At 39.2% G+C, this 22,430-nt stretch overlaps 1 protein-coding gene across 5 annotated transcripts in view; it reads right to left on the reverse strand.

The window, feature by feature from the left end:
* The window catches only part of LOC130921642 (voltage-dependent calcium channel subunit alpha-2/delta-2), an 84,162-nt gene that overhangs the window by 50,813 nt on the left and 10,919 nt on the right, over nt 1-22,430 (reverse strand). For all 5 annotated transcript variants that reach the window (XR_009064384.1, XM_057845762.1, XM_057845760.1 and 2 more), the window contains exon 2: nt 3,824-3,905. Coding sequence is in view for 4 of the 5 variants with exons in the window: in XM_057845762.1 (XP_057701745.1) it covers nt 3,824-3,905 (82 nt within the window). In the remaining variant the exon portion in view is untranslated. The remainder of the gene's footprint in view (nt 1-3,823; nt 3,906-22,430) is intronic.

Consider the following 22,430-nt stretch of genomic DNA (forward strand, 5'->3'; position numbering starts at 1 on the left):
CACCAGTAAATTACAAATAAATTATTGAAAAATCATACAATGTGAGTTCCGGATTTTTTTTTATTATGTCTCTATAAGTGGAAATGCATCAATGATATTTCAGACCTCTACCTATTTTCTAAGTGGGTGAACTTGCACAATCACAAGGGGTGTAAATACTTCCGCCCCTCACTGTATATCAGAGTGATTATAGCAATTTCAATGAATGAATGAATGAAATGAATGAAATATTTATTGTCATCATCATCGGTATCATTGACAATCACTGACAATTACAAAATGTGATATGATTTGCCCGAAGGAAGAAAGAACCGAAGAAGAAGACAAAGGCAGATGGGAGGAAGCATACGCTTATCAGTTTCCCATCCCCCCATACAGCTAAAGACGCACAATCAGACATGGTACAGTTACATACATCACATGGCCACAAACTGTACAATAACACAATCAACAGTCTGGGTTTACAATAACTCAGCGTCCAGTCAAGCAGCTTCATTGCGGTTGTTGACACAGCAGTCTCATGCAGTGATCTGAGTTTCAGGGCGTACAAGGTTATGGCTTTGTCATTGTCCCTGACATTCTAGCATCTATTTGTTGTGGGAACATTTTGTTGTGGCTATGTGTGTGGCAAAAGTGTTATGTCTTATCACAGCTGGTGTGAGTAGCGACTCAAAATGCTTTAGAGGGTACATTCCTAAGGTGTACATGGTGGCAACAATTGCCGCACACAAAGATCACTGTAACAGTTTCATCAGACATGAATGTATGAGGAAAATCAAACAACATGTTGTACATATTTTATCACAAGATTAATGTCTCCACAACAAAAGACATACTTATTATTCGTTTTAAACAGTATCTTTTCCATATACTCAGTAAGCTGGACATTTGAGTCAGGAGCTCGGTAGATGCCCAATTCATTTGTGCCATGTTATATCCGTGCAAATTAAAGTCAGAACCTTTGTTATCTTTAGTCGATAATCCTTAATGTGTTCAAAATTCTTGTAGAGACACCTGCCGTTGATAAGTTTCAGCTTACCGTCCACATCCACGGAGTTGTTATACTGGTCCGCTGTGTAGTATTTGCAATTATCCAAAATGCTATTGTAGAAGTTGTGGTCCGGAAGTGTGGTTTCAGATGTCATCATTAATGTTTGAGTGGGGTCAGCTCATCGAGACTCCTAATAGCTTTAATCTTCATATCTTGCATATTGATAAGGATCCTGCAATCCGAGACCCAGGTGTTGGCTATTTTCCCAGCTTTCTTGAGTTGACGTGCTTTTCTTGCATTTTCAGCATTTCGGCGAGTCAAGTTGTCATTCAAAAAAAACTTCAACCCTTTCAGGTGGCGGCGCCGGTTAAGAAGGACAGTCTTGGTCTTATGGTCTGCCAGCTTCATGAGCACCGTCGCCGGTCTTCTCCCCCCAGATGGGAGCAGAAAGCAGCGACGGATGTCCAGCGGTTCCATGTTTATTCCATACTCTTTCAGCTTAGCGATTGTCAGTTGCGCCACTGTATCACCTGGGCTAGGCGTCAGTTGTAATCCCGATGATGAGCTCATTTGCGCGTCGACACTAGTTGAGATCGTCAGCCAAAGTTTCCAGCCTTTTGATGAGAACATCTCTCTCCTCGACCACCTGCTTGAGTTTCTCGTTTTCAGCACGCATTTACTGGAGCTCTCTGACAATTTATTGATTTCTCCTTTGATTTTCTTGATTCTGGCTTTGAATCAAGCCAGTCAAGGAGACCTCAAATTTCTGTATGGAGGATTTTATTTCATCCAAGTCTCCAGATTTCGAATTCTTTGGAGCCATACTTGGAGTCGAGCTTGCTGGCCCTGAGTTGGCCCTGAGCGCTTATCGGTTGAGATAAGTTGCTCGAGGGAGCTCGGAGGAGTGCGTCTGCACACAGCTTGAGCTGAATCAAGAATGAATGAAAATAACTTGAATTCCAGGACCCTGTGTAGAGACGTACAGCCGAAGCACTTATTCCAAGAGCCTTAGATATGAATATACTGTACTATACTGTATATCCAATATCCAATGCAGGTAGATAATTATTCCCAAACAAATGCAGCAAGGCTTTCGTATGTAAAATCAAGAGGGCGTTTGCATTATCACGCTCCAACGCACCTTCGGCAGCTGCCAAAACAATACTGCCACTGAAATGTAACTGCTTTCACTTTCCTAAAACGAAAAAATGTAGCCTGTTGCTGTTTAATCTGAAAAGCCATTAACTCCGTTGCTATCCACACATAACAAAAGCAGTGCAATTTATGTCGTTCACCGTTGCAACTGCCCCCTTGGGGGCAACTATAGCTATAATATGGCCCACAATTAAAAGAAGTTTGAGCCCTGATTTAAAGCATTATTTGTCATTGCTTGACCAAATGAATTTTGCACAGCCATTATGTTGTTTCTTAAACCTCCTCCTCATTATTTTCTGCTTCAGTGTGAGCACGGAGGAATTAATGTGGTTTGAATGAACAAGTGCATTTCCTATCCAGGCTTTAGTGCAGGCTGCAGGCTGACCATCTGCTCGGCTGTGACACAAACAGAGAGGACATTTGCCTACACTCCCACACATCTTTCCCCAGCACGCCTCTTGCCCCAACTCACATGATCTGTGTTCTACATTGCCAGTACGGCAGCCTCTTCCAGCCCAGCTGACACTAATGCCTAATCTACATATAATCATTGTTTCACATGGTTTCTGGCAGCAAATATGCATTTTGTCGTGCACCATGATCAATGAAAATTGAAATTTTATTGGATGCGTGTTTGTTTTTTTCAAGGGTTTTTCATGGCTTTTTTGCAACGTTTGATTCAGAAGATGGTTAACGCCACACAAGATGCTCAAACTACAGACATCAAACAATTACATCAGGTTGTTTTTTTGCTTTTATTTTCTCTCTATTATGAGACAAAAAGATAACAAGGTCTTGTAAAGAAAGGCTGATTATAGCTTTAACACCTGACCTGGTGATCAATTTCAGCAATGTTTGATGCACTTTCTTGAAAACATTGGTAAACAAACTACAGTCCGTGGGCCCTAAGTAGCCGGCAAGCATGTACAGTACAGTGTTACCTCGACATATGATCGCATCGACATACGATCCTTTTGACAGCCAACGTAAAATTTGACTCGACATTTGTCTCCACATATGACGACATGCTTGAAATACGCCGATTTATGAAAGGTAAAATATTTTTTTTCTTTGCATTTTGTTCTATCATCTACTTTATTACAGGTATTAACGGCTAGGTTAGGTATATGGAATGATTCAAATGTGTTTGACTGTTCTTTTAGTCTGATTTTATCCAATTTTTAAAATTAATGTGGTGTGTCAGTAGTTCTTGGAACTGATTAGGACATTAACATGTAAAACGCTTCTCTATTTACAAAATTTTCCAGAACCTATTAATGTCGTAAGTAGAGGTATCACTGTACTCTGTACGGTTCATAAAAAAGATCTAAGTAGACTACAGTAGTTGTCGCGTAAGCCTCTTCTCTTTCCTTTGGAATATCTATACAAAATTGATCAAAAATTAAATTTTTAAAACAGCAGAAGCTTTTTAAGCTATTACAAAGGATGTTTGTCTATTCAGGCAAAGTGCAACGTTATTATTTTAATGGATGTTTATTGCTCAGCTAAGAACATCTGAAGGAAAAAAACAGACTAAAAGGTTGCTGTCATGTGCGATGCACCTGTGATTTGCACTTATTTTGCACACTGCTTGGCACATGTCTTGTGGACTTAATGCATCCCGAATGAGTAAGAGCTGAATATAAAAAGAAAAGAGAGATATAGTGTGACACTCACCCCTTTCAGCTGCTGAGCTCCACTGATGTGCTGAAAGACTCTGTCAATCTCCTGCTCGATGCGCCTCGCCCAGTGCATTATCCTGCAGAAAAACATCACAGCCTGACTGTAACGCACATTGAGTTTCCGCTCAATGCTCATAACTCTATATACAGTATTACCTGTACATGCACCAAAGTTTGAGTTCATGTGCTACAATAGGCTTGCACGTTGCTCACAATACAGTAAGGTGAAAAGGACTTGGGTAACCATTATATTTGCTTTTTAGATCGTGACAATTAAAATGTCACTAAGTGGACTGCAGACATTCACCAATGCAGAACTCTTAAGAAGTGCATAAACAAGTAATGGAGCATTACATTTATGCTTTTTTGCGCATCTGTTTGTTAGGTAGCTGTGGTCAGACCGGAGATAATGTATCATAATGATGCCCATGGGGAAGAAAATAATGACAGCAAAAATAAAAATAAGAAGAGGATGAAGAAAATGGAAGTATACAACCAAAATTCAGTGCAAGTCATATTGGCTAATGTGAAAATTCCTGATAACAAAACTTTAAAAAACCTGTGTTGTCAGGACGTTTGCGCTGAGCAATGGTTCTAATTAAATATGTGTTTAATGGTATCCGCATTTCAAGTTTAACTTTGGTAGCACTTTACAATAAGGGTCCCTTAAATAACATTAGTTACTGCATTTTTAGACAATAACTCATGTTTAAGTAACATGACAATAATTCATTTAATCCCTTATTTAACATTTATTATTAAATTAATTAACATGAGTTAATACATTAGTTAATGCATTTTAAGACAACAAATAATGTATAAGTAACATTACAATAATTAATATAATTGCTTATCTAACATGTATTAAAATATTAATTAACATGTGTTAATGCATTAATTAATGCATTAGTTAATGCAATAGTTAATGCATAACCAGACAGTAACTAATAGTTTGGTAAAACACATGTGCTACACTTTACAATAAGGGCCCAAAAAGCATTCAGTAATGGTTAATAAAGGTTGGGGGGGAACTTAAATGGCTTTTTTGACCTAAGTTTGATGATTGCGCTCAAACCAAATGTCCTAGAACTAAATTTCCAAATGTAACTACTAGATTGTTATAAAATACACTATTGGGTGAAGTTTGGTTGACTTCTGCGCAGCGGTTTGGGAGTTAACATCAAAATTACATTTCTCGGCCATATCGCATAGATCTCACTGTGAAAAGGCTTAAATGGCTTTTTTGACCTAAGTTTGAGAATTGCGCTCAAATCAAATGTCCTAGAACCAAATTTCCACATGTAACTACTAGATTATGATAAAATACACTATTGGGTGAAGTTTGGTTTACTTCTGCGCAGCGGTTTGGGAGTTAACATCAAAATTACATTTCTCGGCCATATCGCATAGATCTCACTGTGAAAAGGCTTAAATGACTTTTTTTAATGAAGTTTGAAGATTGCGCTCAAACCAAATGTCCTAGAACTAAATTTCCAAATGTAACTACTAGATTATGATAAAATACACTATTGGGTGAAGTTTGGTTTATTTCTGCGCAGCGGTTTGGGAGTTAACATTAAAATTACATTTCTCGGCCATATCGCATAGATCTCACTGTGAAAAGGCTTAAATGGCTTTTTTGACCTAAGTTTGAGGATTGCGCTCAAATCAAATGTCCTAGAACCAAATTTCCACATGTAACTACTAGATTGTGATAAAATACACTAATGGGTGAAGTTTGGTTGACTTCTGCGCAGCGGTTTGGGAGTGAACATCAAAATTAAATTTCTCGGCCATATCGCATAGATCTCACTGTGAAAAGGCTTAAATGACTTTTTTAAATTAAGTTTGAAGATTGCGCTCAAACCAAATGTCCTAAAACTAAATTTCCAAATCTAACTACTAGATTGTGATAAAATACACTATTGGGTGAAGTTTGGTTGACTTCTGCGCAGCGGTTTGGGAGTTAACATCAAAATTACATTTCTCGGCCATATCGCATAGATCTCACTGTGAAAAGGCTTAAATGGCTTTTTTGACCTAAGTTTGAGGATTGCGCTCAAATCAAATGTCCTAGAACCAAATTTCCACATGTAACTACTAGATTGTGATACAATACACTATTGGGTGAAGTTTGGTTGACTTCTGCGCAGCGGTTTGGGAGTGAACATCAAAATTACATTTCTCGGCCATATCGCATAGATCTCACTGTGAAAAGGCTTAAATGACTTTTTTTAATTAAGTTTGAAGATTGCGCTCAAACCAAATGTCCTAGAACTAAATTTTCAAATGTAACTACTAGATTATGATAAAATACACTATTGGGTGAAGTTTGGTTGACTTCTGCGCAGCGGTTTGGGAGTTAACATCAAAATTACATTTCTCGGCCATATCGCATAGATCTCACTGTGAAAAGGCTTAAATGGCTTTTTTGACCTAAGTTTGAGGATTGCGCTCAAATCAAATGTCCTAGAACCAAATTTCCACATGTAACTACTAGATTGTGATAAAATACACTAATGGGTGAAGTTTGGTTGACTTCTGCGCAGCGGTTTGGGAGTGAACATCAAAATTACATTTCTCGGCCATATCGCATAGATCTCACTGTGAAAAGGCTTAAATGACTTTTTTTAATTAAGTTTGATGATTGCGCTCAAACCAAATGTCCTAGAACTAAATTTCCAAATGTAACTACTAGATTGTTATAAAATACACTATTGGGTGAAGTCTGGTTGACTTCTGCGCAGCGGTTTGGGAGTTAACATCAAAATTACATTTCTCGGCCATATCGCATAGATCTCACTGTGAAAAGGCTTAAATGGCTTTTTTGACCTAAGTTTGAGAATTGCGCTCAAATCAAATGTCCTAGAACCAAATTTCCACATGTAACTACTAGATTATGATAAAATACACTATTGGGTGAAGTTTGGTTTACTTCTGCGCAGCGGTTTGGGAGTTAACATCAAAATTACATTTCTCGGCCATATCGCATAGATCTCACTGTGAAAAGGCTTAAATGGCTTTTTTGACCTAAGTTTGAGAATTGCGCTCAAATCAAATGTCCTAGAACCAAATTTCCACATGTAACTACTAGATTATGATAAAATACACTATTGGGTGAAGTTTGGTTTACTTCTGCGCAGCGGTTTGGGAGTTAACATCAAAATTACATTTCTCGGCCATATCGCATAGATCTCACTGTGAAAAGGCTTAAATGACTTTTTTTAATGAAGTTTGAAGATTGCGCTCAAACCAAATGTCCTAGAACTAAATTTCCAAATGTAACTACTAGATTATGATAAAATACACTATTGGGTGAAGTTTGGTTTATTTCTGCGCAGCGGTTTGGGAGTTAACATTAAAATTACATTTCTCGGCTATATCGCATAGATCTCACTGTGAAAAGGCTTAAATGGCTTTTTTGACCTAAGTTTGAGGATTGCGCTCAAATCAAATGTCCTAGAACCAAATTTCCACATGTAACTACTAGATTGTGATAAAATACACTAATGGGTGAAGTTTGGTTGACTTCTGCGCAGCGGTTTGGGAGTGAACATCAAAATTACATTTCTCGGCCATATCGCATAGATCTCACTGTGAAAAGGCTTAAATGACTTTTTTTAATTAAGTTTGAAGATTGCGCTCAAACCAAATGTCCTAAAACTAAATTTCCAAATGTAACTACTAGATTGTGATAAAATACACTATTGGGTGAAGTTTGGTTGACTTCTGCGCAGCGGTTTGGAGTTAACATCAAAATTACATTTCTCGGCCATATCGCATAGATCTCACTGTGAAAAGGCTTAAATGGCTTTTTTGACCTAAGTTTGAGGATTGCGCTCAAATCAAATGTCCTAGAACCAAATTTCCACATGTAACTACTAGATTGTGATACAATACAGTAATGGGTGAAGTTTGGTTGACTTCTGCGCAGCGGTTTGGGAGTGAACATCAAAATTACATTTCTCGGCCATATCGCATAGATCTCACTGTGAAAAGGCTTAAATGACTTTTTTTAATTAAGTTTGAAGATTGCGCTCAAACCAAATGTCCTAAAACTAAATTTCCAAATGTAACTACTCGATTGTGATAAAATACACTATTGGGTGAAGTTTGGTTGACTTCTGCGCAGCGGTTTGGGAGTTAACATCAAAATTACATTTCTCGGCCATATCGCATAGATCTCACTGTGAAAAGGCTTAAATGGCTTTTTTGACCTAAGTTTGAAGATTGCGCTCAAACCAAATGTCCTAGAACTAAATTTCTAAATGTAACTACTAGATTGTGATAAAATACACTATTGGGTGAAGTTTGGTTGACTTCTGCGCAGCAGTTTGGGAGTTAACATCAAAATTACATTTCTCGGCCATATCGCATAGATCTCACTGTGAAAAGGCTTAAATGGCTTTTTTGACCTAAGTTTGAAGATTGCGCTCAAACCAAATGTCCTAGAACTAAATTTCTAAATGTAACTACTAGATTGTGATAAAATACACTATTGGGTGAAGTTTGGTTGACTTCTGCGCAGCGGTTTGGGAGTTAAGCATTTATAATTTCTTAGCTAAGGGACACATGTGCTAGACTTTACAATAAGGGTCCATAAAGCATTCAGTAATGGTTAATAAAGGTTAAGAGGGGGGAACTTAGGCATTTATAATTTCTTAGTTAAGGGATACGTGTGCTACACTTGACAATAAGGGTCCAAAAAACATTCAGTAATGGTTAAGTAAGGTTAAGTAATACTTATGAGGTCCGTTCACGTGAAATAAAACCATACTTAAGGTTAGGTTATAATCAGGGGTGCACATATTTTTTTTACCCAGGTTCTCAGAGGAGGACCTGGAGATGTGACTTGGTCCTCATTGAGCTTGAGAGCCGACCCACCTGATGCGATAAAATTATGACAAGCTTTACTTAGAGCCAATTACCTTTAATTAATTATATAAACAATTAACGCTTGATTAACATCAACTGGCACAAAAAAAGTGCCATTACTTTGAAGTGAAATGTAAAGAAATAAACATAAAAGCACTAATTCAAAATAAAGGGCATTCATATGCGGCTCCCACATTAACTCCAAGCCTTTGTAAAAGTGGGATGTCCTCCTCATAAGAGCTCATTGAACGTGCATGTTTAGCTTTGTGAAATGCGAGCAAAAACACATTTGTCAGTGCATGGCGCTGTTCTTCAATAACATTTTTTCCGCCACTTGTCCATAGGGCGAGTGGGGTCCTGTGTGACATCGATAGTTTGCTTAATTGCCACATGCTGTTTTTTTCGTGCTATTCAAAGTTTGGATGGCCGAAATTCTTTGACCCTAAATAAAATGCGCTGCTCTTATTAACGACATTGGGATTCTCCCGGCAAATGTTGCACCACATTTCCGTGCGAGCAACATTTGCTTCTAGCCATGGTACCTCCTGCAGCCACTTTTCAGCAAAAGTCATTTTTTTCCCGATAGCTCCAGTGACATCTCTGTCGTCTGTCTGTCTTTTGACGGGAGCAGGGGAACACGGAAATAATTACTCAGTGGGGCCTGCCTCTTTGACATTTTGAGAAGTGATTTTCTCGTGTCCGCCACAAATACAGTGGTCAGCCATCGGTACGCAAAAGCGTATGGAACCCGTTGAGGGCCAGCGCGTTTGTCTGCGTCCAGTGCGCATGCGCGCATGCGGACCACTTATGTGCACCCCTGGTTATAATATATATAATACATTCCTTAAAATTAATTCACATATACATTACTGCATCAATAAATAGTTATTAATGTACTATATACTGGTACTAGTAAGTGATTATGTTATTTTCAAATGAGAAACATTGCTCTTGGAGTCCTTGGGTGCTGCTAACCTGACCTTAAGTATGGTATTATTTCACGTGAACGTACCTCATAAGTATTACTTGACCTTTATTAACCATTACTGAATGCTTTTTGGAACCTTACTGTAAAGTGTAGCACATGTGTCCCTTAACTAAGATATTATAAATGCTAAGTGAACAAACCCAAACCCTAAACCCTAACCCTATATAGGCCCATATATATTTTTAATTTTACCAAACCATTAGTTACTATGTGGTTATGCATTAACTAATGCATTAGTTAACGCATTAACTAATGCATTGGCTAATGCATTAACTCATGTTAAATTAATATATTAATTAATAATATAATTATAATTAATATATTAATAAATGTTAGATAAGGGATTAAATGAATTATTGTAATGTTACTTAAATATTAGTTATTGTCTAAAAATGCATTAACTAATGTTAATTAAGGAACCCTTATTGTAAAGTGTTACTGCAACTTAATTTGGACCTGCAATGGTGGGTTGTCCACACATCCGGCTTTCCAGACAAGTTTAAAGTGTGGACAGATTAGCATCATATTTGGTGAAGAATACCAGTGGTGTAATGTAACGAAGTAAAATTACTCCGCTACTGTATCTGTACTTTACTTGAGTACAAATATGAAATGGTACTTTTAACTTTTACTTCACGACAGCATGTATCGGTACTTTTTACCCCACTACTTTTCAAATTGTCGCCTGCGTTACACATTCCTTTTGTTTGTTTTCTTTTTATTCTCATTGTGAATTGACAATTTTCATTTTCATGCGTACAGCGCAATCGATAAGGACCGTGCAACTACACCGGAATTGAGCTCCAGAGGGAGCAACACGAGTACAAGCAAGATTAGGCAGGTGAAGAAGATATTGAACAATAAAAACCAACAGTGAAAACAGCGTGCCTTCAGATGGGTGCTGCAAACTCTTGTACAGTAGGCGGCAGTACACACATGATAGTTGCTTGCAATCCGCTTTTACGCTAAGTTTTGGAATTTTTGAGTTTGTTAAGCTTCTGTTTGCAGTGCAGTTAATTTAAATGCTTTTTTTCATTCTGCACAGCTTTAAATAAAACTGAGCAGCCATGGATATCTCTGGTTCTTTCTTTGAGTATTGACTCAGATATCTGTATATCTATGTTAGGAAAAAAAATTAATGTATATTACATTTTTGCATCGTGAGAAAATACTTTTACTTTTTACTTGTAAAGTAAATTTGAAAGCTAGTACTTTTGTACTTTTACTTAGGTAGTCTTAGATACTTGTTCTTTTAATTATTTTCTTGCACCTGTATCTGTACTTTTAACTAAGTAAAAAAAAAAAGTGAGTACTTCATCCACCATTGAAGAATACTATTACTACTATACATGTCTAGGAGTTCCCTATGTTCACCGTATCAATTTTGGACAGTAAGGCCAGGAGCTGTCTCAGAAGATGGTTGGTGTTGCCCAGAAGTCTCAGCAACATCTCACATCATTGGAATAAACAAGGTTCCAGTTGCCCTTGAAGTTTCTAGAAGAAGAATTTAAGGTCACTTTTGTGAAGCGGTTATGTGCAAAAATTCAATGGACTCAGATTGCCTCGTTGTGGGAAAACTGGGGTAAGGTGGAGAGACAAGGCTCCTGTGCTGTATCCTGAGTCCCAGCTCCACCTAAGATTTGATGGGTGTAGTGGCATAAGGCAGAGTGGAGTTGGAGCTGTACCCAACAGATCGACACAGAGTGCAACGGGTGTAGGCTCAAGAGGAACTGCGAGCTGCAGTGGGGGAAGGAAGAGTAAGCAGAGGCTTAAGGCAACATGGGGCATGGATAAGGTGAGAGCAGGCAGTGACCAGAGTGTTATTTGGACCGACATGGCAGGCACAGCCACACAGCATCACATTCCTGATCAGAGCAGACAGTATAATATGTCCTGCATAGCCAGGCCACATCTTCACTGGGGGAAAAGTGGAGACCCAAAACTGCCCGCTGTATTCAGCAAGGGGAACATTGGAACACATCCTGAGCACCTTCCCAAAACAGTTACACAACCAGGTGTTGAAACTAATAGCAGAAAGTGTATCAGCACCTACAGCTGAGTGCGTGAAACAAACAATATTGAAGAAATTGGTGTGGCCAAGGCCGGGACACAAGTCTATGGCTACATGGGTCCTGTCCACAACCCAGGACTGGCAGCTCTTAAGTGGACATGGACAATCAGTTGGGATTCTCACAACATATCAAAACCACCACTTTTACCCAGAGGCCATTAAGAATTTGAATAGTTTCATCCTCATCATAGAACTGGTAAATAGCATCGGAAGACAGAACGGGTGAGGCTCATGAAAGAAAGACGACCAAATATGAGGACATGGTCATCAGATGTCAAGAGCAATGCTGGAAGGTGAAGTGTATGTCTATCATCTGCAGAAGATTCGTGGCTCAATCACTCTACATCACCCTAAACGTACTCACAGGACACACACGAGACAGCCATAAAGAACACTACCAAAGCAGCAGAAGATGCCTCGGAAGGTCAATGGAGACAAATGAAAGCAACCTGTACAAACACCTCAGTCTGATCAGCTGTAGTGGTGTCAGAAGAGGAAGACCGAATAGAAGTTAGAAGACCCAAAAAAAGGAAGATGAAATCATTGACTAATTGAATACAGCTAGGGATGTCCCGATCGGTCAGAGTCTGAGTCACCTGATTTTGAGAATCCCGATCAGAAAAAAACTGTCAGGGAATGCGCGGGCAGGCAGGTGGTGTGGACCCAAATGCAGAGAAACAAAAATGCAAGGCAGGAGGCAGATGGCGATGAACTCAAAAAACGTTTTAATGATATCTAATAAAAACACAAAGTACAACCAAAACCACTGGGGATCAAAGGGCAAGATTCAAACAAAACTTACTTAAATCAGAGGGACTGGTACACGAGGGCTTGGAACGGACTTGAATTTTGCAAAGACGGACATAGACAATGACGCAACAAGGAGTGACAAGAAACTGGGTCATTATATACGCAGACAAGGGGTAACGAGACGAGGAACAGCTGGGTAACAGGTGGATGCAGATTGCAGGATACACTGGGAAAACGCACACAGGTGAGAGCAATGGGTAATCACAGGGACAAGTCACACAAGGAGAAACCAAACACAAAACCTAACAAAAACTTTGTTGTTTGTTTGTTGTTGTTTTGTTTTTTAACAAAAGTTCCAAACGTGTTACTGTCCCACCGTTACGCCTTCGTATTGTGACTTATTTTTAAACAAGAAATATGTAGAAAAATGCTTGTCTTTATTAAATGCTTCATTGAGTGCGTCCACTGACGCTGCTGAGAGCAGTCTCTAACTTACACAATAAGTTGCCACGGCACACTTTTGACTTTTTTGCAAGTTTAACGATGATTGACACATTTGTGCCTTTGATCGTGGAGCTACCAAGCTTCTCTGGCAAGATCAAAGCAACAAGCCGGGTAAATCATTGTAAACAACCAAACCAGGCTGCATTGGACAGTTTGGCTACACTACTTAGCAGGAGGGAGGGTGTGGCGGTGTACGAGCATGAAGCAGAAAAACATAAATAAACCCAAACCTTTTCACCTGATTCAGATTTCCTGAAAAATGACGCAATTGGCACGATTTCCGATCATGTAATCAAATTGGGACATCCCTAGTTTGAGCTTTATTGTATTAAAATGGTGGTGCTGAAAACCTAAATGGAATGAAGGGACAGCCCAGTATCCAATCAAATGTGTTATTCTTAACCTCAAACTGTCAATGGACAGTAAAGTAACATGTGACATTGGACAGCGATGCACTCAGCCATAACTGATCAGTATATTTCTAAATAAAAATATAACAACAATAAAAAAATAATAATAAGAGCACGATGTAATCCAACATCGTCACCGTTGTGAGGAGACTTATCAACGTAAGCGGCCATTACCATGCATCATGCTGAAATTAACAATTTTTCCACTTGTTTAAATGTATTTAAAAAATGATTGAAAATATTTCCTTGACAGTTAATAAAGGTTTCACGATTGGCAATTTTTTAACACTGAAAGAGTTGTTTCTATTTAGTTTTGCCACCAAACTGTATATCCATTTAATCATAGTTCTAGCAGATTTGCTGTATATGCTTGCCACTTTTAGCTCAATTGACTTAAAAAAAAATTCATTTGGAGTTGAAATTCATGACTAGACATTTGAAAAATTGAAGTTCAATCTCTTCTCCCAGCAACAGTGGACATCTGCTTGTTTTTGCACATTCATGCCGTTGTAACTCCTTTTGGTTGCAATTCTTGTGCAAATGCCATTTTGAGAGAACGGCAACTCTACTGTATGCTATAACAAAGGGCTGCCAACACAAAATATTTTTTTAAAAAGAAAGACAATTACATAAGGCATTATTTAACAAATGAGCATCAGTAGTTCTAAAATTAGAGCTGCCTATGAGAATATCTGTTTACCTGGATGTAACACTGTAACATAAAAATGCCCCCACAAATATCAGAGCTTTTTAAAAACGCAACAGGGATTCTAATATAATATATATATATACATATATTTTTTTAATGTGACAAAATTCATTCAATTCATCTGAGACAAAGTAGGTTGATCAATCTGCCATGAGTGTCTGATTGCTTATTTTTAGAAGATAGCAAAAAAAAAAAAAAAAAAAATAGTGCTCACAGACTCGTTTATAGCTTTTTGAACAGATTTGCAGTATTTTTTTATTCGTTTTGCTATGACAATGATGTTCTTGACATCGATCTGTTCGAAATTTTCCATCTCTTCACTGCCATGTGGTCCAGTGTTAAATGAACTGCTTAGAGTACTGCATGGTCTACCCATGCTAAAATGGGATTTTCCATGTAGTCCGCAATGCTCCCAAATGACTGTTATGTTCGTTCAACTCTTCATTTGTTCATACTGACTGAATGCATTTGAACTAATGGATGTTTGTCTGCATGTGACCTTTCAGGTCTCCAGGCTACAAAACAATTCAAGCTGTATCATATCTTTTGCTCATAGTCAGCTGGTTCAGTTCAGCTGTGACCCTAGCGAGGACACGTGTTATCCAGAAACATTCCCCATATTCCCTTGTGTGATATTTGCTCCAGAGCTGGAAAATGGAATATACAGTGGGGCAAATAAGTATTTAGTCAACCACCAATTGTGCAAGCTCTCCTACTTGAAAAGATTAAGAGAGGCCTGTAATTGTCAACATGGGTAAACCTCAACCATGAAAGACAGAATGTGGGAAAAAAAAAAGAAAAACACATTCTTTGATTTTTGAGTGGAAAATAAGTATTTGGTCACCTACAAACAAGAAAGATTTCTGGCTGTCAAAGAGGTCTAACTTCTTCTAACGAGGCTCCACTCGTTACCTGTATTAATGGCACCTGTTTTAACTCATTATTGCTATAAAAGACACCAGTCCACAACCTCAGTCAGTCACACTCCAAACTCCTCTATGGCCAAGACCAAAGAGCTGTCGAAGGACACCAGAGACAAAACTGTAGACCTGCACCAGGCTGGGAAGACTGAATCTGCAATAGGAAAAACGTTTGGTGTAAAGAAATCAACTTTGGGAGCAATTATTAGAAAATGGAAGACATACAAGACCACTGATAATCTCCCTCGATCTGGGGCTCCATGCAAGATCTCACCCTGTGGCGTCAAAATGATAACAAGAACGGTGAGCAAAAATCCCAGAACCACACGGGGGGACCTAGTGAATGACCAACAGAGAGCTGGGACCACAGTAACAAAGGCTACTATCAGTAACACAATGCGCCGCCAGGGACTCAAATCCTGCACTGCCAGATGTGTCCCCCCTGCTGAAGAAAGTACACGTCCAAGCCCGTCTGCTGTTCGCTAGAGAGCATTTGGATGATCCAGAAGAGGACTGGGAGAATGTGTTATGGTCAGATGAAACCAAAATAGAACTTTTTGGTAGAAACACAGGTTCTCGTGTTTGGAGGAGAAAGAATACTGAATTGTATCCGAAGAACACCATACCCACTGTGAAGCATTGGGGTGGAAACATCATGCTTTGGGACTGTTTTTTTGCAAAGGGACCAGAACACCTGATCTGTGTAAAGGAAAGAATGAACGGGGCCATGTATGGAGAGCTTTTGAGTGAAAATCTCCTTCCATCAGCAAGGGCATTGAAGATGAAACGTGGCTGGGTGCTTTAGCATGACAATGATCCCAAACATACAGCCAGGGCAACAAAGGAGTGGCTTTGTAAGAAGCATTTCAAGGTCCTGGAGTGGCCTAGCCAGTCTCCAGATCTCAACCCCATAGAAAATCTGTGGAGGGAGTTGAAAGTCCGTGTTGCCCAACGACAGCCCCAAAACATCACTGCTCTAGAGGAGATCTGCATGGAGTAATGGGCCAAAAAACCAGCAACAGTGTGTGAAAAGCTTGTGAAGAGTTACAGAAAACGTTTCGCCTCCGTTATTGCCAACAAAGGGTACATAACAAAGTATTGAGATGAACTTTTGGTATTGACCAAATACTTATTTTCCACCATGATTTGCAAATAAATTCTTTAAAAATCAAACAATGTGATTTTCTGTTTTTTGTTGTTGTTTCCACATTCTGTCTCTCATGGTTGAGGTTTACCCATGTTGACAATTACAGACAATTCATATTTTCAAATGGGAGAACTTGCACAATTATTGGTTGACTAAATACTTATATTTGCCCCACTGTACATGAACTCAGCCCTGATGGAATCTCACAACTTGTATGCACGTCCTTGGGTGCAGCAGACAGAATTCTTCACAAAATTAAAGCACTGTATAAGCAGTTTAGTGTCTGACGTCAGCTTTAGTAGTGTGTCTCTAAAAAGTCTTGCATGTCACACAACAGTGTTGTTTTCGTCAACAATAACGACAACGAAAATATTTTGTCGACGAGCATTTTTTTCATGACAATGACATGACGAGCAAAAGGTCTGTGGTGAGTGATGATCACACAACAAATGCGCCCCGTCACGTTAGCATAGCATTCGCGTTAGCATTAGCATCAACTGTAACGTGGCGAGCATCCTCTTAAACGCTAAGACACCGTTTTTTGACATACAGTTCGTGGCTGCTAGGTGGGTTTAATTGAAAGAAATGTACTCCTTTTTCTGCTGAGTGTGCATTATCATCACGAAGTTGGCGTTGTCCTTGTAGTCACTACAATATGTGCTCGTCTGTCTATGTTCATTCGTAATTGTTGGAAACGTTTCTTTTTGGACTAAAACTGCAGACTAACTTTGTATGAGATTTCGTCAACTAAAACTAGACAAAGGCGAATACATTTTGAAATGAAAAAAATATGACAAAGACTACCGTATTTTCCGCACTATAAGGCGCACTGGATTATAAGGCGGACTTTCAATGAATGACAAGTTTAAAACTTTTTCCATATATAAGGCGCAACGTATTATAAGGCGCATAGAATAAACGCTTCAGTAGAGGCTGGGGTTATTTTATGCATCCATTAGACGGTGCTGCGCTAAAGGGAATGTCAACAAAACAGCAACACAACAGCAAGGTGAAACATGTAGTGCAACATTTATATCACATAGTGGGGGTGAACTTTTTTCTTTTCCACAGTCACCTTTTGTGTTATAATTTTTCCACTGTTTTGCAATGTATGCACTGTATTTGACCAGAGCATGTATAAAGGCCAAAAACGCCTATGACTATACCTGCTGCTTACGTTGAATTAACAAATATAAAACTATTTATTCAAATTTTGGGGGGAATTTTTTAGCCTTTTTGGTCCCAAATTGTTGATTTATAATTGGTCGTTGAAGAAACCAACAGTTTGGACATGAAAATGGCAACCAAGTAAGATTTTGTATATTATGATGGAGAGTGTTATTTGTGGTTTTCTTATTATAATGGTGCAATTTTGTAAGCCCGTTTTTGTTTGCAAATTTGTATAAATCTGTCAAAAAAAACCAAAAAAACTTGCGGCCCAATATTGATTCATTTTTAAGGATTATAAGGCGCACTTTCGGCTTTTGAGAGAATTTAAGGCTTTTAGGTGCGCCTTATAGTGCACAAAATACAGTAATTAAGAATTTTCGTCCATAAGACTAAGACTATGACAAAAATTAAAAGGGCTGCCAAAAACCACACTGCACACTACCCTACTGTAGTGTGTTTCCACCTTTTCATGTAACTCCTGTAGCAAACCTATATGAGAGATTGATTATTATTATTTACGACAGGGAGAGGAGACTTTGCCAACAAACTTATACTTGTGGCTAGAGATATACAAACTATTCAATAAAAACACTAATGAAAATATGAGTAAAATGTTTACTTTCTTTGATAAAAGAACAGTTTCAGTGGTTACAAGGTGATTTGTTGCTGTGGCAAGGCCAAGCTATCCGGCAATTGGCTAGCCTGGTACACCAGTCTTTTACCTCGTGAATTAGACTGCCTGATTTGTCCAATATGTATGTTAATCATTCATCCAGAAAGCAGCGTCAGAAGAGCTGTGTTATATAAAGTGCTGTCAACACACAGAAAAAAAAGGTGTGTCTCTTTTCAATCCTTTACGTTTTGGAACATAGCAACTTTAGACGATGAATGACTAAGGTTTAAAAAATATATAAAATATGTGGGCTTTAAAATCCTCTTGTTGCCCTCTACAATGTACCTGCCTCATTCAAGAGGCTGATTTACAAGGTGCTTATTGGAAATCCTATCGAGAGTGTGACGGGTACTTGGATGGCAACCTTGTGCATGGTGTGTCTTTTGAGTCAGTTCTCTGTGGAAGGTGATGGTGACAGCGGGATTGAAACTCAGAAGTGAGACTTCATGAGACGGGAGGTTACATTTCAGGGCCACAGACTTGAACAAGGTGGGGTCAGTACATGGATGGCAATGTTCAGGCTGACAAAGATTGGGTAAATACTATCTTTGTGTGGGAACTGAGACCTGGTTCCTAACTAATATTATCGTTATTTGTCAAGTGGCTCCTCTGCATTTCGGCGCTCATGTTTCAATAACTGCAGAAAAAGAGAACACTTTGCGTGAACAGGGAAGTGACATTCAACATTCATCTCATTGCAGAGAGTGCTTGCAGAAGCCCAAGTCATGGGCCTACATGAGCCTTGTTCTCGACAGGTATGCAAGCAGTGTCGGCTCACAGGCTATAATGTCACAAGTGGCACAAGGTGGTGAGAGGGTTGTGGCTATTACAGCGAGATGGTCCAATCAGCATTGCCAAATGTCACTATTTTTGTCACCAGAGGGGAGTTACTCGCTGTGATCAGTGCTATTATCAGAGCTAGACATGATTTCTCTTTGCTATCTCCAACATTACCCCATCACACACATCCGCTTTGCATTTAATCCTATACTGTCTTTTCTCTCATCTTTCTGAGCCTAACATGGCTTTCATTTTAAATTGAAAATTATGGATTTGATGACCTGGTCATTCAATGCATTTGACGGAATGTTCTCGAAAAGGACAGTGGGCTGAGGAGAAGACGTGGAAGATTGTCTACATGTTCAGAATCCTGACAGTTGTAATTCTGCGGATTGGGGCTGATTTATCGTCAACTTCAGAGGGGTCGGCAGCATGCACAGAATTAGGTAAGATGCCTATGTTGGTGAAGGGTCTGGACCAACCCAACATTCATACTGCAACTCAACATTCATAGTGCAAGTTGGACTCCTCAGTGGAAGTGATTGCAACTAGAAGGAGTAGCGGCCTGGTCTGGAATCGGCCAATGAAAGTGGCACGTTCATTCAGACTTTAATTGGAACATCTCGGACTCTCAAATTTCTGAGCGCTGTGCAAATTTAAACAGAAATAATCAGCTGCCTTTGACACAGCCCCTAGCTCAGTTTTTTGTTTTAATTAAATTGAAGCCTTAAGGTTTTGTGCTCACACCATTTGTAAGTGTTTACAGTTCTCTCCAGTGTGACAAAAGCTCCAGGTCCAGTGGGGAAAAAGAGCCAAAAAGCATGATGTAATTGTAATATTATTGGAATGAAGTTACTCAATAAAATTTCAAAAAGCTAAAATATAAATTAATTCCTCCATGCCGCTTGTCCTTACGACAGTTATGGGGGTGCTGAAGCCTATCCAAGACAACTATGGGCAGTAGCTGGGCTACACACTCAAAAAAATGAAACATGGTATTTATGCAAGACCCTTATTTCAAGTGGTTTCAGACAACTGCTTTATGTAACTATTAAGTTATGTCGTTAAATGAAAAATACCCAAATGATTTAAGTAAGACTTAATCAACTACTTAAACAAGTTAAGCAATTTCTATTCAAACCTTTTACATGCAAAATGTGCAATCACCTTTTGTTTTCTTACAGTAGGCACATTAATTTTAAATATTCATTGTGATGTTTTTAAAATTTTGGATGAGTGGGGGACCATAGTGCAGGACATGGGCCTAAGTGGCAATTATACCCTACCGTTGCACACGTGAGAGGTAACAGAGGGACTTTGCATCCCTTAAGTATGCACAGACATCAGGCTCACTATTATGTGCTTTTTCAACCGAACACACTCCAGCTGTATCCAGACAACACTACTTACAGTCGTGGTGTCACTTAGTGACGGGATCTGTCGTTCACTTGAGTAAACGAATCTATTCCGGTTCGTTCAGTAAAAAGATTCGTTCAAACAAAACGTTCGACGAATCGTTCGCCCCCCTCATCTCCCTCCCCGCCCAAATGAATCGTTCGGTTAGTGAACGGGAAGTGACGTTGCCGAACGAATCACCAAAGACCGCTTCACAGTATAACTGAACGGGAAGTGACATTGCTTGGTCCCTCCCTCTCTTGCACACAGGCTCCTCATTGACCACTCGTCGTAGTTTCAGAAATGAGTGACAAGCGATATCATTCTGCTTTCACAGACAGCCTCGTCTCCCTCCCGCTGCTGCAAAAACGAGGGAGAACTTCCGCGTCGTCTGTCGTAATTCAATGAGATCAAAGTCATGGCTCGTGCTTGCATTTCGATTTAGGACACGGTTAAACATTTTCCTTTTGTAGGGGGAGTGGGGGTTTGGGGTCGGGGGCGCACGGACTTTCTTTAGCATGATCTTGATCACATATACAATGCTGCTGCTACCAGCCAACGTGGCATGCTTGCTGTCACGAAAATAAAAATAAATCGAAAGTTTAATTTCTAAATATGGAACGACCAACACATCATATTTACCTCACGCTCTGTTGTATTTTAGTTTTTATGCTCATCACTATTATTTTTGGTCACTATTGTTAAAACTAAAGTGTAAATAGCTAGTTGTCAAATGTGCTGCTCTGAAATGAAAACAATACTTTATTTTGATATTTGACAGTTTAATTGCAAATCAGTATTAAGATGATCGTATTGAATTTTTGCACTGGTATTAACAAATAAAATAATCCGGTCAGCTCCCCTGTCGTCCCCTCATCTCAGATCGTCAAATGCTGACGAGAAATAATTGTTTGCTCTTTACGATGTCGCCTTTCTACTCTTATTAGTCTGTTAAGAAAAATGGTGACACATTGCGACATCTCCTGTGTCCGCGTGCGTTGTTTTTGGGCGCTTGAGTAGCACATGGTGGAAGGATGGACATAATTTGTCAAACCAACCAACACCCGACACGCTCTGACATGAAAAAAAATAAAACAGTCGGAAAAAATTGACATGTATATACAGTTTCATTGCAAATCAGTATTATGGTGATCATACTAAATATTCTTTTTTTCTGTGCACATATGAGGTATATATATATCGCTGCCATGAAGCCTCCATATAGTGACAGTTCTCTGCCCCCCTCACTGCCGTCACGCGACCGTAGCTCACTTTTGCTTGCCTCGTAGCTACCCGTGTTTTAAACTACTGTAAATTTGATAGTATTTCATCATAGGTAGTCCCGAGCCTGTTGAGAAAAGTACACTAAACCATGCTCGCTAGATTTGTGTGGTGTTTTTGTCTGTTTGAGCAGCATTTGATAGGCTCCACATGAACAAATATGTGACAAAGTCATTTCCTTTCATTTTTTGACTCGTTCACCGCATTACTGGAAAGTCAAGTTAGAAGCAAGCTAGGTCAGGAACCAGAGGCCCGAGTCACTGAACGGGAAGTGACATAACTCAGTCTTGTGCCCCCTGCCTGCACGCTGGCTGCTTATTGGCTACACGTGGAAGTGAGTGACAGACGCCCTCATTCTGTTTCCGCCCCCTCCCCTGCCCGCGATGAGGCTGGCGTCTGATTGGTCGTGTGCAATGTCAGAAGACGCTGCCGCTTGCTCAACGCAGCGAACAAGCCCCAACTTCATAGAACGAATCAGTGCAGATGGTGATTAGTTCGGTCTCGTTCACCCAAACAATTCGTTCAAAAAGAACAAATCGTTCGCGACCGATACAACACTAGTGTCACTTTACCCACAAGCCTGCTTTCTTTTCTGATACGTGCACTTAAACTGGGTGTGGCTGATTAATGCTGCTAGTACATTTAACTCTGCCAGTGGTGTCTGTGTTTAACTCACATAATTGACACCGCGCCAAGAGAAATCTTAACACTGCTAGTGTTAAAACAACACCCAAATCAACAACTTGTGCAGTCACCTTACATATAGTATATTAAGCAATGCATTTTCATAAGTGTTGTAATTGACCCTCTCCTACATAATTAATACAAAAATGGATTCAGTAATGTGTAAAAACACAAACCTAATCTGTGTATACGATGAAAAACACCTATTTAAAAGTTAAAATCACGTTACGTATATCTTAAGCAAT

This window comes from Corythoichthys intestinalis, chromosome 9, assembly GCF_030265065.1.
Source record: "Corythoichthys intestinalis isolate RoL2023-P3 chromosome 9, ASM3026506v1, whole genome shotgun sequence".
Lineage (NCBI taxonomy): Eukaryota > Metazoa > Chordata > Actinopteri > Syngnathiformes > Syngnathidae > Corythoichthys > Corythoichthys intestinalis.